Raw genomic sequence first — 15,458 nt, forward strand, 5'->3', positions numbered from 1 at the left:
TAAAATACCCAGCGTGTCTGTCTCTTCTGAGGCACAGACTGCCTGGCTGCTCAGAAGGTCCCCAGAGCTCACGACGATGACTGGCGTGATCACATAGGCTTGTGCCAGCTTCCCCTCCGCCCTTGTTTCTCTCCTCCCCAGCCCCACCCCTGTTCCCCAGGATCACTGCCCAAAATAAACTACCTGCATGCCAGCCACTGTCTTGGACTCTGCTTTCTTGGGGACTCCAGGCTAAGTCACAGTCAACAGGAATAATGATGTAGGACAAGTGAGCCCCAAGGCACAGCACCAGAGACCTCCCATAAGGCCAACATCAGAGGTCACTCTAAGGGCACACAATTAGCCTCTCATCTAGCCCCAGGTCTCCATGTTACTCATCAAGAATTAAGGGGCTTTTGTCAAAGGCTATGCTGATACTTAGATACGGGATACCTACCAGAATTCCTGTAATCTGCTCATAATACAGAAGTCTCTCCGTAAATAAAAATGTTATCTCTCTTCCTTTCCTATTCCCCCATCAAAAGGGAAATGACATGAATTCTCCATGACCCAGTCGTCCTATTCTTAGGAAAACCAGGCTGCCTCCTATTTCCTCATCCAAATGTTCATACATTACATTCCAGATATTCTTCTGGTATCTCCCATAAAAATCACCACTGACCTCACGTATCCTTACAAGGTACAGAATTTGCTTTTTCCCTCCATTTCTCCTTCTCAGAGACATCATTATTTATGGAGGCTTCTGATGATTCCCCTCTTATTCCTTTACAACTTCAGAAATCCAAAAGTGGTTTTTACATTGTCATTCTAGGCACGTATTCAAATCACATATTTGGTGCACATACTAACTCAGATAGAAATGTACACAATGAAAGTCCATATTCTATATGTATTTATGCTGTACACACAAACACTTGAATTCTACTGACAGATCAGGATAAGCTGCTTCAGAAATTCCGATGATTGCGCTTCGCAGGAGTATGCTGGGGAAGTAGGAAGAGATCTCTCCCATCCGGTCTCTGGGATTAACACTCCTCTTTCCAGATCAACTTTACAGTCCATAGTATCAGCAAAAAATGAATCTTTCCTGATGCCTCATTTTCCATGCGACACTGACCATTAGAATGCCTGGAAATTCCAGCAGGGGTATGGCCAAAAAGCTCGGGAAATGCTACAACAGAGCCCAGCTCTGCCTTCCTCAATCTCAGACTCAATTCAGGCTGACTGTCTCTGAGCTTGGGGAAATCAGAGATTTCAAACTGCCCCTTGGAAAGTTAGTATTGGGAGTGGAGATGGGGTTTGGGAGGCAGAAACCATCGACTTCCCATAAGGTTTCACATACATTTTCATTTGCAAACAAAAATCCATGATACTCATCCATAAAACTTGAAAGCCAATGTACCAATTACCTCTAAATTACCTTTCACCTCTAATAGACAATGATCTTTCTACTCAAAGTGTGGTCCACAGACCTGTGGCAGCAGTATCACCTGCGGGTTTACTAGAAATGCAGGCACTCAGGGCCCCTTACAGACATCCTCAATAAGAATTTTCAGTTTAACAAGATCCCCAGACAATCTGTTTGCACATTACATTTTGAAAACTGGCTTAAGACACTTTTAATCTTTTCCTGTAAGTGTTTAATATGCTTCTTCTTAATGCTAGTTCTAATCAAAGTAACGTATTAAAGTATTCTACTGAAAGAAGCCAGGAAAACTAAGTCTCATAATTTTACAGGCAATTTTGGGGATAAAAATTTGGGGTGAGCTGATGTACTATTTTCTTCCTTTAAATATGTTAGAAATCTGAGGAGTGTTTGGATTGCTCCTTCTTCCATTAAAGAAGATATTCCTGATGGACAATATGCACCAGGCTCCCCTCTTTCTAACGTACCCCAACTCATCCTTCAAAGGCCCAGGAAGCCTGCAACTTACATGGCCCAGCAGACACCTCCTATATGCGTGCTTTTCATAATGAAATGCTCATTAAAGGTACTAAAAAGGCAAGAATCTCATAAGCTCTAAAGCTACTTATTCCAAATAACCCATTCAAGTTTACGTCTTTTATCCATTACTTCTTGGATGACCCAACCCATCCTGTTCCCTCCCCTTCACTGGAGTCCAGTTTTGTTCTCTCATTGGAAACATAGAATTTAACAATTCTTTATGGTCTAGTCATTATAAATACAGATCTTTCTCAGTTTACAATTGGACTGCCTCCTGTTATACCCATCAGGAGCTGAAAAGGCATTCATTACACTTAACCCACCTAGCTTAGCTTTGCCCACTTTCAGTTCAGTTCAGTTCAGTCGCTTAGTCGTGTCCGACTCTTTGTGACCCCATGAACCACAGCATGCCAGGCCTCCCTGTCCATCACCAACTCCCGGAGTTCACTCAAACTCATGTCCATCGAGTCGGTGATGCCATCCAGCCATATCATTCTCTGTTGTCCCCGTTTCCTCCTACCCCCAATCCCTCCTAGCATCAGACTCTTTTCCAGTGAGTCAACTCGTCGCATGAGGTGGCCAAAGTATTGGAGTTTCAGCTTTAGCATCAGGCCTTCCAATGAGCACCCAGAATTGATCTCCTTTAGAATGGACTGGTTGGATTTCCTTGCAGTCCAAGGGACTCTCAAGAGTCTTCTCCAGCACCACAGTTCAAAAGCATCAATTCTTCGGCGACATGGAACAACAGACTGGTTCCAAATAGGAAAAGGTGTACGTCAATGTTGTATATTGTCACCCTGCTTATTTAACTTATATGCAGAGTACATCATGAGGAATGCTGGGCTGGAAGAAGCACAAGCTGGAATCAAGATTGCCGGGAGAAATATCAATAACCTCAGATATGCAGATGACACCACCCTTATGGAAGAAAGTGAAGAGGAACTCAAAGGCCTCTTGATGAAAATGAAAGAGGAGAGAAAAGGTTGGCTTGAAGCTCAACATTCAGAAAACGAAAATCATGGCATCTGGTCCCATCACTTCATGGGAAATAGATGGGGAAACAGTGGAAACAGTGTCAGACTTTATTTTTTTGGGCTCCAAAATCACTGCGGATGCTGATTGCAGCCACGAAATTAAAAGACGCTTACTCCTTGGAAGGAAAGTTATGACCAGCCTAGACAGCATATTAAAAAGCAGAGACATTACTTTGCCAACCAAGGTCCGTCTAGTCAAGGCTATGGTTTTTCGCATGGTCATGTATGGATATGAGAGTTGGACTGTGAAGAAAGCTGATCGCCGAAGAATTGGCCCACTTAAATGTGCTCAAACACTTACATTAGCCTACAATTAGGCAAAATCATCCAACACAGAGCCTATTTTACAATAAAATGTTGAAAATATCTCATGTAATTTCTTGAATACTGTACTGAAAGTGAAAACCAGAATGGGTCCAGAATGGTTGTAAGACTATTGGTTGTTTTCTCTGGTGATCATGTGGCTGACTGGCGGCTGCCACTGCCTGGCATCACCAGAGAGGAACATAGAAAGATCACAAGCCTGGGAGAAGATAAAAAATCAAAATTCCAAGAATGAATTCTATAAAACGCACATCGCTTTTTGAGTCATAAAGTCAAAAAACTGTCTAATTCAAACCACTGTAAGTCAGGGATCATCTGTATATATCACACATTGTTTTACCTCCACAACTCGAGTGTAAGATTCCTAAGGGGAACCATCACACCTATTTCACCTCTGGACGCAGCTCCCAGCACTCGGCTGCAAGACTTAGTGAATTATGTGTACTGAGGAACTTGGTCCCACAGTTTCTTACCAGATACTCTTCTCCAGGTACCATTTAACAGTTTAATCTATAGTATAAAAGAAACCACTGAATCATTTGATTGCCTTTATCCCCCTGGTAAACCAAGGCAAGGAAATTGTATTAAAATGATGAGAACAAAACCCTAGTACTAGCTTAGGAGTCCTAAGGAGTGAAATGAAAGTGAAGTGTTAGTTGCTCAGTCAAGTCTGACTCTTTATGACCCCATGGACTGTCGCCCGCCCAGCTCCTCTGTCTATGGAATTCTCCAGGCAAGACTATTGGAATGGGGTGCCATTCCCTTCTCCATGGGATCTTTGCGACCCTGGGATTGAACTCACGTCTCCTGCATTGCAGGCAGATTCTTTACCGTCTGAGCCTCCAGGGAAGCCCAAGGAATGAAATGCTCCTACATAAAAGCAGCAGGTTCCTCTGAGCTCCGAGCTGGCTCTTGGGGTGCAGGCTCAGGAAAAGGCCCACACCCTGACTGGTTAACCTCGAGAGAAAGCTTGGCTTCTCTACTGAAAGTTCTGCTTTCCTTAGGAGATTCCTGCCTCAGGCAGCTTCCACAGAAGCAAAAAATAGCTCAGAGGAGACGTCTGATTCTGCATCTTAATCTATGTGACTCGGATGAACTCACCCTTGGAAGGAATGATTAGAAAAGAGGGAAAGGAAGGAACAGACTAAAAACTCAAAGTAATTATATGTTTAAAGGAAAAAAAGGATTTTTATAAGCACCGCAGTTTTCCTAGCAAATGAACTACATAAGGCACTTCCCTCATGGATGAAAACCTCCAAATTTCTCCTCAGGTCAAAGAAGAGAGGTATTTTTTCTTCTCCAGTATTGTCAATTCATATTAGAATTAAGCTTCTGCAGGATATACTGGGGAGTTTTCAGTTACTTCTCAGTGCTTCTGACATTCATTTCACTCTCATTTGTTTATTTAAACATAAACAAACCAGTTTGACTGCTGGTAAGTTTGTCTGCCTTCTAGTTGCTTTGATGGGACCTGTTTATAATACATAGTCATCTGCTGAAGCCTTTGAGCATCCAAGCTAAACAACCAAATCCACCTTATGCACAAGATCACAAATGTGTGTGACCTGTTCCCTGTCATCCCAGACCAACCGAAAGAAAATTACAACACTCAAAGTAAAACGTGTTTCAGATATAAAGTCCCTATACATTTCATTCCACAAAATGATTTCCCGTTTTCATGTTCACCAACTACAGGGGAAAAGTGTTGACAAGTTATTTGGGAAAACTGATTTCAGTGCTGTGTTTTTTAGGACTCAACCTGATGCTGGGAAAGATTGAGGGCTAGAGGAGAAGCGAGCGACAAAGAATGAGATGGTTGGATGGCATCACTGAATCAATGGACATGAGTTTGAGCAAACTGTGGAAGACAGTGAAGGACAGGGAAGCCTGGCGTGCTGCAGTTCATAGGGTCCCAAACAGACACGACTTAGTGACTGAACAACAATAATGATATGGAATAGCACAATATAGGTAACATATAGGAGGTGGAACAAAGTGCTGTGTGCTAAGTCACTTCAGTTGCGTTCAACTCTTTGAGACCCCATGGACTGTAGCCTGCCAGGCTCCTTTGTTCATGGGATTCTCCAGGCAGGAATACTGGAGCGGGTAGCCATTCCCTTCTCCACTGGGTTTTCCCAACCCAGGGATTGAACCTGCGTCTCTGGCATCTCCTACACTGGCAGGTAGGTTCTTCACCACTGCTGCTGCTGCTGCTGCTAAGTCGCTTCAGTCGTGTCCGACTCTGTGCGACCCCATAGACGGCAGCCCACCAGGCTCCGCCATCCCTGGGATTCTCCAGGCAAGAATACTGGAGTGGGTTGCCATTTCCTTCTCCAATGCATGAAAGTGAAAAGTGAAAGTGAAGTCACTCAGTCTTCACCACTAGCACCATCTAAAATATAGGAAGTGGAACGAAGTAGATGTATCTTTTCAGGGTTCCAAGTCATCTTCAATCTCTTCCAGATAATCCTTTAAATAAAAGATGTCTTATTTAGGAAAACATTATTTATATAAATTCCATATTAATTCAGGAAAATTTAAACCTGGGGGAAGGAATAGGTCTTCACTGAATTGTTAACAAGCTTGGAGAAGGCAATGGCAAGCCACTCCAGTACTCTTGCCTAGAAAATCCCATGGATGGAGGAGCTTGGTAGGCTGCAGTCCATGGGGTCGCTAAGGGTCGGACATGACTGAGCGACTTCACTTTCACTTTTCACTTTCACACATTGGAGAAGGAAATGGCAACCCGCTCCAGTGTTTTTGCCTGGAGAATCCCAGGGATGGCGGAGCCTGGTGGGCTTCTGTCTATGGGGTCACACAGAGTCGGACACGACTGAAGTGACTTAGCAGCAGCAGCAGCTTCCAGACAATAACAAAGTTTTGTTAGCTCCCTTCTACAGACAATCCATACAGTCAAAGCTATGGTTTTTCCAGTAGTCATGTATGGATGTAAGAGTCAAACCATAAGAGGGCTGAGCAATGAAGAATTGATGCTTTCCAACTGTGGTGCTGGAAAAGACTCTTGAGAGTCCCTTGGACAGCAAGGAGATCAAACCAATCAATCCTAAAGGAAATCAACCCTGAAATTCATTGGAAGGACTGATGCTGAAACTGAAGTTCTACTACTTTGGCCACCTGACTGACTCACTGGAAAAGACCCTGATGCTGGGAAAGATTGAAGGCAAAAAGAGAAGCAGGTGGCAGAGGATGAGATAGTTAGCATCACCAACTCAACGGACATGAATCTGAGCAAACTCCAGGAGACAGTGAAGGACAAGGAAGTCTGGCATGTTGCAGTCCATGGGGTCACAGAGTCAGATGTGACTTAGCGACTGAACTACAACAAAGACTCAGAAATTAACTGACCAGCCTAGTCTGGTCGATTTCAACATTCATGCTCTAGGAGTCCTCTAGACATATTCCCTCCTATGGATGTAAATAAACGGCCACCTGATAATACCTTCTTTTCCTCACTATCTCAACCCTTCCTTCTCCCCAGTACAGCAATGCTGAGGATAACAAAGCTGCCTTAGGCTGATGACACCACCATGTAGCCAGAATGGAAATCCGCCTCACTTCGCCCATGGTCGCCTTTCAGAAAAGCATGCATACATTAGAAAGCTTTCCCAAAAATGTACACACACACACACACACACACACACAAACCCTCTGTCATCTTTTAACTCTCTTCCTCTTTCCTCAATCTCAGGACACCTCTGCCTAAAAGTCTTCTTGGGTTCTCTATCATCTCTGCAGGATTAAGTCAAATTCCTTAGTTTGCAAAGTCCTGCACAAACATCACTTCTGTTTTAACTTCTGTCTCTTACAGCCCAGCATTCTACAGCCTTCTAACCACCAAGAACTCATTATTTCTTGCACACAACCAGGCCCTTTCATAAAACAACATTTCTATGAATGGTATCTCTTCTGCTTGGAAAACAGCTTCATGCCTGCTCTCTACAATCCTCTTTACATATTAAACCAACTCCTATTCACCCTTCAAAATTCAGCTCAAGCTATATCCTCTGCAGTGGGGTTTTCCCTGATTCCCTCAGGCAATTACCTGTATGTTCATAATGTTTCCAGAATCCCCACCCCACCACCCTTTTTATTGCTATGCCTCTGCACCTGTGATACAGTATTAGTCATTTACTCAACACTGGGTATCCATGGACCAGGCATTGGAATATAGCAAGTTACCTTTGCATTCCTACTTCATGACACAAGGCCAGGAAAGTAGTAGGCAGTCAGGAAATGTTTGTTGAATGAAAAAGCAAAAGAACGACAAACAAGATCTTATCCAGGAAATATCATCAGGAAAGCCCGTACTCTTCTGCTTTCCTTTTACTCAATTTTGACTTAAAAAATCAACTCAGATGCGGCATACCTCTACTACGGAAACCAAAAATCATAAAAAATCATAGAATTAACATCTTTATCCTCTAAAGAGAATAAATACACCCACAAGTCCTTTTCATTCTCCACAATTAGCTTTATCTCCAACATTACCATTTCAGGTAATCTTTTCTCTTGTATTTATTTATAAATCCTTTTGCCATTTATTTATTACAAACATGCAATTTCTCCACAAAATATGACCTGCTTTGTTAGTAAGTCTGTGGATTCACTTGTGAATCTCCACTTATTACACTATTTCCACTGGAAAATATATTTCGAGTTCAAATGACAAAAGTCATACACCAGTGCCACAGAATCTATTTTTCTTTGAAGAACTGCAAATAAAGTCAACAGGTTCCATTTTCAGGTATCAAATGACATTTTAGCATCAGAAACAGTCATCTACATACTGAGACTGTTCAGAAATCACAATGCTAACCTGTAACCTGGGCTGGTGGCTGAAGGACATGTACCTGAGGTTATGAGGGTTCTAGAAACAACCTTCTATCTCAGAGAGCTGATCATGACCAGTAATCACTGACTAAATCCAGAGTAAAACACACATCCATAAGGACTAACTAAAGGATGTCTTTGGATCCCTGATGACTATGAACCTGAGGCAAAAGATTAACCAGTGAACCTCTAGAATCTCAATAAACGCTAAATTTAAAAGAACAGAAAGTTATTATCAAAATACATTCCACAGATTTCAAATAAACCATGTTTAATGTGAAGGATTATCTCCCTATTTAAAGTTAGTCCTGGAGAAAAGAAAGCCAAGTGTACACTAATTCTGTTATACTGAGATCAAGCCCCAGATATGAATTTCATTCTCATTTACCAAGTTTTAAAATCTCTCAGCAACAGAAGAAATATGTGTGTTTGTTTAACTCATGATTACAAAATAAGGTAAGTGATATATGAGGATTTTGGTATAGGAAAAATCAGCCAGCCAAAGAATGAGTCATTCTAACAGCCTAGTTTTCTGAATGGGTAATAGCTTTACATACCAAAAGAGCTCTGGAGGTTAATTACCTTGAGTGTTAATATTTCCAATGTTTATGGCAGACTTCTCTTCCTTCCCAAAGAATGCATTTAAAAATGTATCTTTTTTGGTCATTTTTTTTGGACCTTCACTCTCATTAATGGTAAATAGCAATTATGGACTTAGCTAATTACAAAGTAATGTCTGAAAGGCCGGTTGAGATTCCCTACCCTAATATTCCCAAACCTTCAGGGCTTTTCCTCCCAATTCTTATAGTTAAAGTTATAATTTTTCTATTTCCTAGTTGTCAAACTGTCAGGGGTCAGTTTTCACTGTTGGTTACAGCAACTCCTCACCCCATTCTAAATTGTGCTACCGTGTATTTGCTATGGATCATTTGTCAAATAAGAAAAAAAAGTTAGGACTGTTATTTAAAATAAGAGTAAGTTCCAAAAGAGGGTCTGAAGTATTCTCCCAGACTTTATGCCATCTATTTTGGTTGCTGAGTAGGCATATTTGCCCCTTTCTTGGTTCTTGGCTAGGTTCCAGATACTTAGGAGAGCTGTGCTCCAGTCTCAGGCATTCTGTGACAAATCTTATTGCTCTTTATGATCCCCCTCCTAATGCAGATGTAAACCAAACTATCACATGACCTCACTAATGAATTTCTGTACTTGCCAAACAACAAAAGAAATGCAAAGTTTCCAAGGAAGCAAAATATTCAGGTTGAAAGATTAATCCAGAAGCTGGAAAATGGTCCCTATCTTACACAATAGTTATGGTTTCATATATTTACAGTATTTAGCATCAGGAACAGGTAGGTAGCTTACACAAGTAAATATGGTTTAAAAAAACATTTAGGGGAAAAATTACCAAATGATTTTTTTAAACTCACGGAAGTTCAATTTTTTCTCAGTTTATTAAATTATTAGATACTTAGGCTAAGAAACTTCTTTTTAATTTCACACATCTATTGACTTCACTTACTAAACTGATGGCTGCTATACTGGGAAAAGTCTTCTCTTTTACTCAAAGGGAAAAATGGTTGCTCTAATGTGTGAGTAACCTAAAGGTTAATATCATTGTTTTAAACAGCCTACAAGCACTGAGGTCAAGCATTCAACATAAATTACTGTACTTAAAGTTTATATAACCTTGTTCATCAAACCTGAGAAAGCAAAACCAAGCAGGTGATCCAGGCTATCCTGTCACATTGAGAATGGGAGTAAAGAGAGTAGGTCATCAGTTATCCTAGTTATGTTTCCACACCCTTACGAAGGAGGCTGGTCCTCCAGCTGTTTATAAAGACAGAACTGAAGGGAAGGGGGCCCTGCCATGGCCACCCTTGTGAGTAACACCCAGGGTGGGCTGTGAGGTTCAGGCTGAATCCCCTGGGGCCTTGTGGGCTTTCCCTCAGAATGGCCCACCATACTAGGCAGCCCTGGATCCTTTGGGTGCAGTCCTGTCTTGTCAGGAAAAAGCCTGTGAAGATTTCCAGTGGTCACTGCCAGCCTATGATTCTATATATGGAAACATCCCATCCTAGTGTGTCCAGCATTGTAAGCACCACACCAGGGAGGAGGAGTGAGCAGCAGACCAGCCTCCCTCTTGCGGCCCCACCAGCACACTCACTCCGGTGTCTCCCAGGCCCTGCTGCCCTGAACTGGACCTTGTCATCAAATGGCAGCCCAGACCTCTGCTGAGTCTTGCAGGCTGGCGGCTCTAACATGGAACAGCTGGAAGAGGACCCTGCATTCTTTTCCCTGCATAAACACTGGGGGCTCTGTTCACCCTCCTGCTGCAGCATGAAGGAAAGAATTTCCCCATCCCAAATTACAACCAACAGACCTTTCCCCAACCCCCATCCTCACCCCCTACCCCCAGCCCCGGATATAATTCCAGTCTGTCACCACCCATGCTAGCAAACAGCAAACTGATGAATATATCTCAGTATATTCACTTTCTATACTACTTCAGGTGTCTGTAAATACACTAGCAGGGTAATAGGAAACAATTCTGTTAAGTTCAGTAAAGTTTCCTGACAAAAGCGTTAAAGACCCTGATTCATGTCTGCTCCCTATGAGACCCTTTCTATAAGATGCGTATCAATATAAATAAAGTTGTGATAGTTAAGAGTAACCACGTAGTATATGAAATGCAAATATCATTTTAATAGTGTGTAGCGTCACCTACAAATTATTCTGAAAACAGAGCTCTAAAATTGGAATATCGGTGGAGAAAAAAAAAGAATGTAAAATTGGGTTTTCATATATTCCTCATATAGCCTAATCAAAGCTCAGCTTCTGAAGGGCAGTCTCAGGCTTCTTCATGTGTTGCTGAAATCCAGAGAGCCACGTTGCCCAAAAGGAGGAAAGAAAAAAAGCCCAGAAAATCCAGACTCTACGTGACCTGACTTAATTATTTCCCAGGAAACTGCATGAGAGAAAAATCAATCATTCATGCTACTGTAGCTACCACACGGAATGGACTGAAGGAGCTGACAGTGGGCAAAAAAACCCCGAAGCTGCCAGCGGAGGTAAGTGGGCGGCACGGCCTGGGGCGCGGGCGGCTTGCCGGGGAGATGCCAAGGACCTGGGGGCCGCGGGGGTTCGGTCCCCAAGGACCGGCGACCTGGGGCGGGGCCAGGCCCGAGGCTGGGCAGCGGTGGTTGGGGGTGGGGAGGGGAACCGGGACCGCGGGACGGCGGCGGCGGCCGTGCACTTACCCGGACTGTTGGCCTCGCCTTCGAGGACGTGCAGCTCGGCGCAGTCGGCCAGCGAGTGCTCCAGGCAGAGCTGGAGGAAGCGGGCCTGGGTCTGGCTCACGCGCTTGAGCAGCGACAGCAGCGCAACGGTCTGCTCGCACTCGTTCCAGCCCTTAAACCAGCCCGCCAGCACCCCGACCTGGTCGCGAAACATCATGGTTAGGGGGCGGCCCTCAGTCTACAAAGCCCCCGGGGCGCCCCAGCCCGCCCAGCCCGCCCCAAAGTTTGGCGGAGCCGCAGCCCCGCGGCCGCCGGAGACGCGTTCCCGTTCCAAGGTGGCTCTGGTGCCCGGACGCTGCAGGTACTGCCTCGGCTCCTGCCTCTCTCGTCTGGTTTCAGTTACGTTCTCGTGGTTCTGGCTGATTTCCCCAGAGATGATGACAGACAGTAGCACGGAAATATTTCTTTTTTAAAAAAATAACGATTAAAAAAAAATTTCCCCACAAGGCACACAAACTGAATGAAGAAGGCTCTCTTTCCCCCTCCCTTCTTCTCGCAGCTTCGGGATGGTGATTTCCGGCGTCCTGGGGTCTCTTCCCCGCTGGGCAGCAGCTCGGACCCTTCACACCCGCATTCCCGAGTGGCGATCACCACTGGAAGGAGAGAAAAGGCTGCAGTGAGACCTCGGCCAGCGAGGGAGCGCGCCGGGGAAGCGAGTGCATCTGAGGGGGCGGAGGGGGGCGCGCCGCGGGGTCTTAGTCCCCCAAAATCCGGCCGCCCCCTCCGCACCCGGATGCTGGAGAGGAGCTATTCTCGTTCTGGGAAAGGCAAGAAGCCTCCTTCCCAGGTGCGTGAGGAAGACCGCACGGCTTCCTGTTGCTGCCGCTGCGAACGGCTAGTGCTCCCCACACACCCCGCCCGGGGTGGCCTCGGGGGCTGTGCCTGCAAACGCCCGCACCAGCAACAGATCTTCCTCGCGCAGAAAACTTGCACTGCGGCTGCGAAGGGGCGCGGGGGTGGGGGTGGGGGCTAATCCAAAGCAGAGGCGGAGGCGCGGCAGCCCGAGTTCCTTCCTCCTCCTCCTCCTCCTCCTCTCCCTCCTCCTCTCCCTCCTCCTCCTCCGCCACCTCTTCCTCCTCCTCCTCTCGGAGAAGCAGCCGGGCTGCAGCTCCATCTACAGCTACAGCCAGCATCTCCACCGCCAGGCGCCCCTCTGGATTTAGGCCGTGAGCAGCCGCGGCAGCAGCTCGAGACAAAAATAAACTCTCCCCACCCAGAGCTCAGCGCCCAGCGGGCAGAGGCGCAGCCGGAGCCTCGGCTCCAGCCCACCCGGGAGGTCTCTGAGGGTCCGCTTGGTCCTGAGCGATCAGATGTGTGCGTGCGTGTGTGTGTGTACTCGTGTGTGTGCTGTAGGCATCCTGCCCCAGCTCCCGCCGCCTACGGGCGGGTCCGGCCGGCCCAGCGCCTGGCCCGCGCGTCCCAGGCCGAAGTCGGCACGGCCATGGGCGCACGCCGAGTGCGGAGACGGTCGGCGCCCACAGCACTGCCTCCCCCGGCAGGCAGGGCGGTTCCGTGGGGACTGCGGCTCCGCGCCTCCGGCACACGCCCCCGAACGAGCGCGAAGAAAAGTTCGGTTTCGAGGGCTCCCCCAGTCCTAACCCTGTCCGGGTGGCCGCCAGCGGCTAAGAAGAGAGAGCCCAGCGACTCGGCCAGCCCTCTAGGGGCGGCTCGCTCTCAGCACCCCCGTTTCCCGGTTCCCAGAACTTGTCGAGCGGAGGCGGAGGAAGGCCCCCGGGAAGGGGACCCAGAGACCGCGGGCCCCCGGGCCTGGGGCGTAGGACGGAGTGCGCTCACCTCGGAGCGGCTCATCCCGGCGGCTCGGGGCCCCACGCGCGGGTCCGGGGCGGCTGCGGCTCAGCGAGGTTGGGGGCGCCCGGAGGGCGGGCTGCGGGCCATGCCGTCGGGGCGGGCGGCGCGGAGAGAGTGCGGCGCTGCGGGTTCGGGCCGCCGCCGCCGCCGCTCCTGCTGCCTCCAGTGTAGGCTCGCGGAGGACTGAGCCGCCAGAGCCGGAGCTCCCCACATGCTACTGATTAACATACACCATTACATCATGGGCTTGGCAGGGAGCGCCCGAGCGGGGGGAGAGGAACCCGGGCGGCGGCGGCGGCGGCACGCGGGGGGAGCCGGGGGAGGATCCCCGGACCCGGCCGGCGGCGGGGGTGGGGGGAGGTGGATTCCTAAGTGGGGACCAGAAAAGGGGAGGGGAGCGGAGAGGGAGGAGCCAGATGGCGCAGAGGGGTCGGGTTGGAGGAACGGCGGGGCGGGGAGGGAAGAAGTTTGGGGAAGGGGAGGGGTCCAAGTGAATTCCTGCCCTCCGCTGCCGGCCTGTTTTGGAGGGGCCAGGGCGCTTGGGCAGCCGGAGTGCGGACGGGAGGGGACCCGGAGGGCGCTTGAGAAGGGGCGGTGCTGCCACCGGCTGCTTGTCCTTGGGAATGTGGTGCGCCGACTCCGGTGACCCCTCGGCCCTACTGGGGCCCCGGGGTGGCAGAGACCTGGGGTCAAGGACGCTGGGGGTGTGGACGGGTTCCAGGGGTCGCAGAAGCGAAGGGCGGAGGAGGCCGAGGGGTCGTATGCAGGGCTGGAAGTGCCTGGACACCAGGCTCCGTGCGGCCCATGTCCTATGGGCGCGAGAAGTTCCCGGGCTGCTCACCCCTCGCCCGGGTCGGACCTTAGATGTCCTTTGCTCTTGTGGGCGGCCCCGGCCCCTTTGGGGCCTCGCTCTCCCCTGGGGAAGTCACCCGACTTTGGGGGCCAGCCGGGAAACTATGCCTGGCGCGCTGGCTGCGGCTGCGGCTGAGGCTCCGGCTGCGGGCCCTGAGCGGAGAGGAACTCCGCCGCGGGCGGCGAGGAGGCGGGCGAGGCCACCTGTCAGCGCGTCTGCGTCGTCCTGAGCTGGGCAGCCTTCACCTGGCCCTGCAGAGTGTGCGAAGCCTGGGCCGGGCAAGGGGCTTCAGAGGTCCTCGCGGCGCGCTCCAGGGGTGGGGGGGTGGAGTTGTGGGGTGGGGAGTGCAGCGCTGAGGCCAGGCAGCACAGGGAGGTCTGGGAAAGTGGCCTCGGCTAGTCCCCAAAGTAGAGAACTGGTTAAAAATACCCTAAAACCTAAAAATCTCTGTGCCTTCTAATATTAATTGAATATGCACAAGAGGGCTTGGTGACCAAATCCAGACTATTCCCCATGTTTTAAGTGAAAACACAGAGCCCTCGAACATTTCTCCAGCAACCTGTGGCTTTCTTTATGAGTACTTCTGAGACATTTGTGAAACGCATGCTTCAAATCCAGCCTCTTTACTCTCGCTAATACAGTATTTTTGAAGATAAAGTGTCTGAGATATTATCCACGGATTTAACACTTCCTTCTTTAACTCCAACATATGTCCCTGGATTTTCAATCATTTCTTCCTTCCTCCTTCAAACCTAGTTTCTGCACCATTTAGTTCCTGTGAGACACGTGACAGCACCTCACCATCTGCTGGTGTATTGAAAGGTCTGTGGAGCTGCAAAAATTTAGGTGTTACCATTAAAATAGGGTATGTGAATAATTTTCTTAAGCTCATTATTAGCCAACCAGGAAAAGTATCTGCATAATTTAATGAATATTTTACCCCCAAAACAAGAATTCTAGAGTCAATGTTTTAATTTTGTTTTGTCTTATTATTACAGAGGCAGGAAATCTTGAAGTATTTTCTCCAAAACGTTATTATCACTAGCTAGTACTTAGTAATAATCCCTATCAGAAAATGGGGAAAAGGTTTCCAGCACAGGCTATGTCAGTATACACCTTGCTATCAATTGCAACCAAAACAGAAATTGCCCACCTGGAGCTTCCGGAAGCCTCCGAGTGGGAAAAGTCACTTTCATTAATTATTGTCACCAGCAGTTTACTAACTCAATAGTAAAACTAAAAAACAAAACCAACAAACCTTGAGGCGAATTGACTTCTATTTAAACTGAAGAAAGAAAATACTGCCACCTACTGGAAAAGTGTACTGCTTACAGCAGCCTTTGACC

The 15,458-nt window shown here is 47.7% G+C and overlaps 1 protein-coding gene across 3 annotated transcripts in view; it reads right to left on the reverse strand.

Annotated features, from left to right (window-relative positions):
- Window positions 1-13,488, reverse strand: part of SAMD4A (sterile alpha motif domain containing 4A) — a 232,701-nt gene extending 219,213 nt beyond the window's left edge. For 2 of the 3 annotated variants that reach the window (XM_055435955.2, XM_055435953.2), the window contains exons 1-2: window positions 13,245-13,488; window positions 11,412-12,043 (exon numbers count right to left, since the gene is read on the reverse strand). In XM_055435955.2, the coding sequence (XP_055291930.1) occupies window positions 11,412-11,607 (196 nt within the window). In that variant the 5' untranslated portion in view covers window positions 11,608-12,043; window positions 13,245-13,488. Of the gene's footprint in view, window positions 1-11,411; window positions 12,044-12,348; window positions 12,365-13,244 lie in introns of those variants that run through there. The other variant, XM_055435954.2, reaches the window with a different exon arrangement.
- Between the last annotated feature and the right edge of the window lie 1,970 nt (window positions 13,489-15,458).

The sequence above is a fragment of the Moschus berezovskii genome, chromosome 9 (genome assembly GCF_049115385.1).
Source record: "Moschus berezovskii isolate FMDL1 chromosome 9, NW_MosBer_1.0, whole genome shotgun sequence".
In the NCBI taxonomy this organism is placed as follows: Eukaryota; Metazoa; Chordata; class Mammalia; order Artiodactyla; family Moschidae; genus Moschus; species Moschus berezovskii.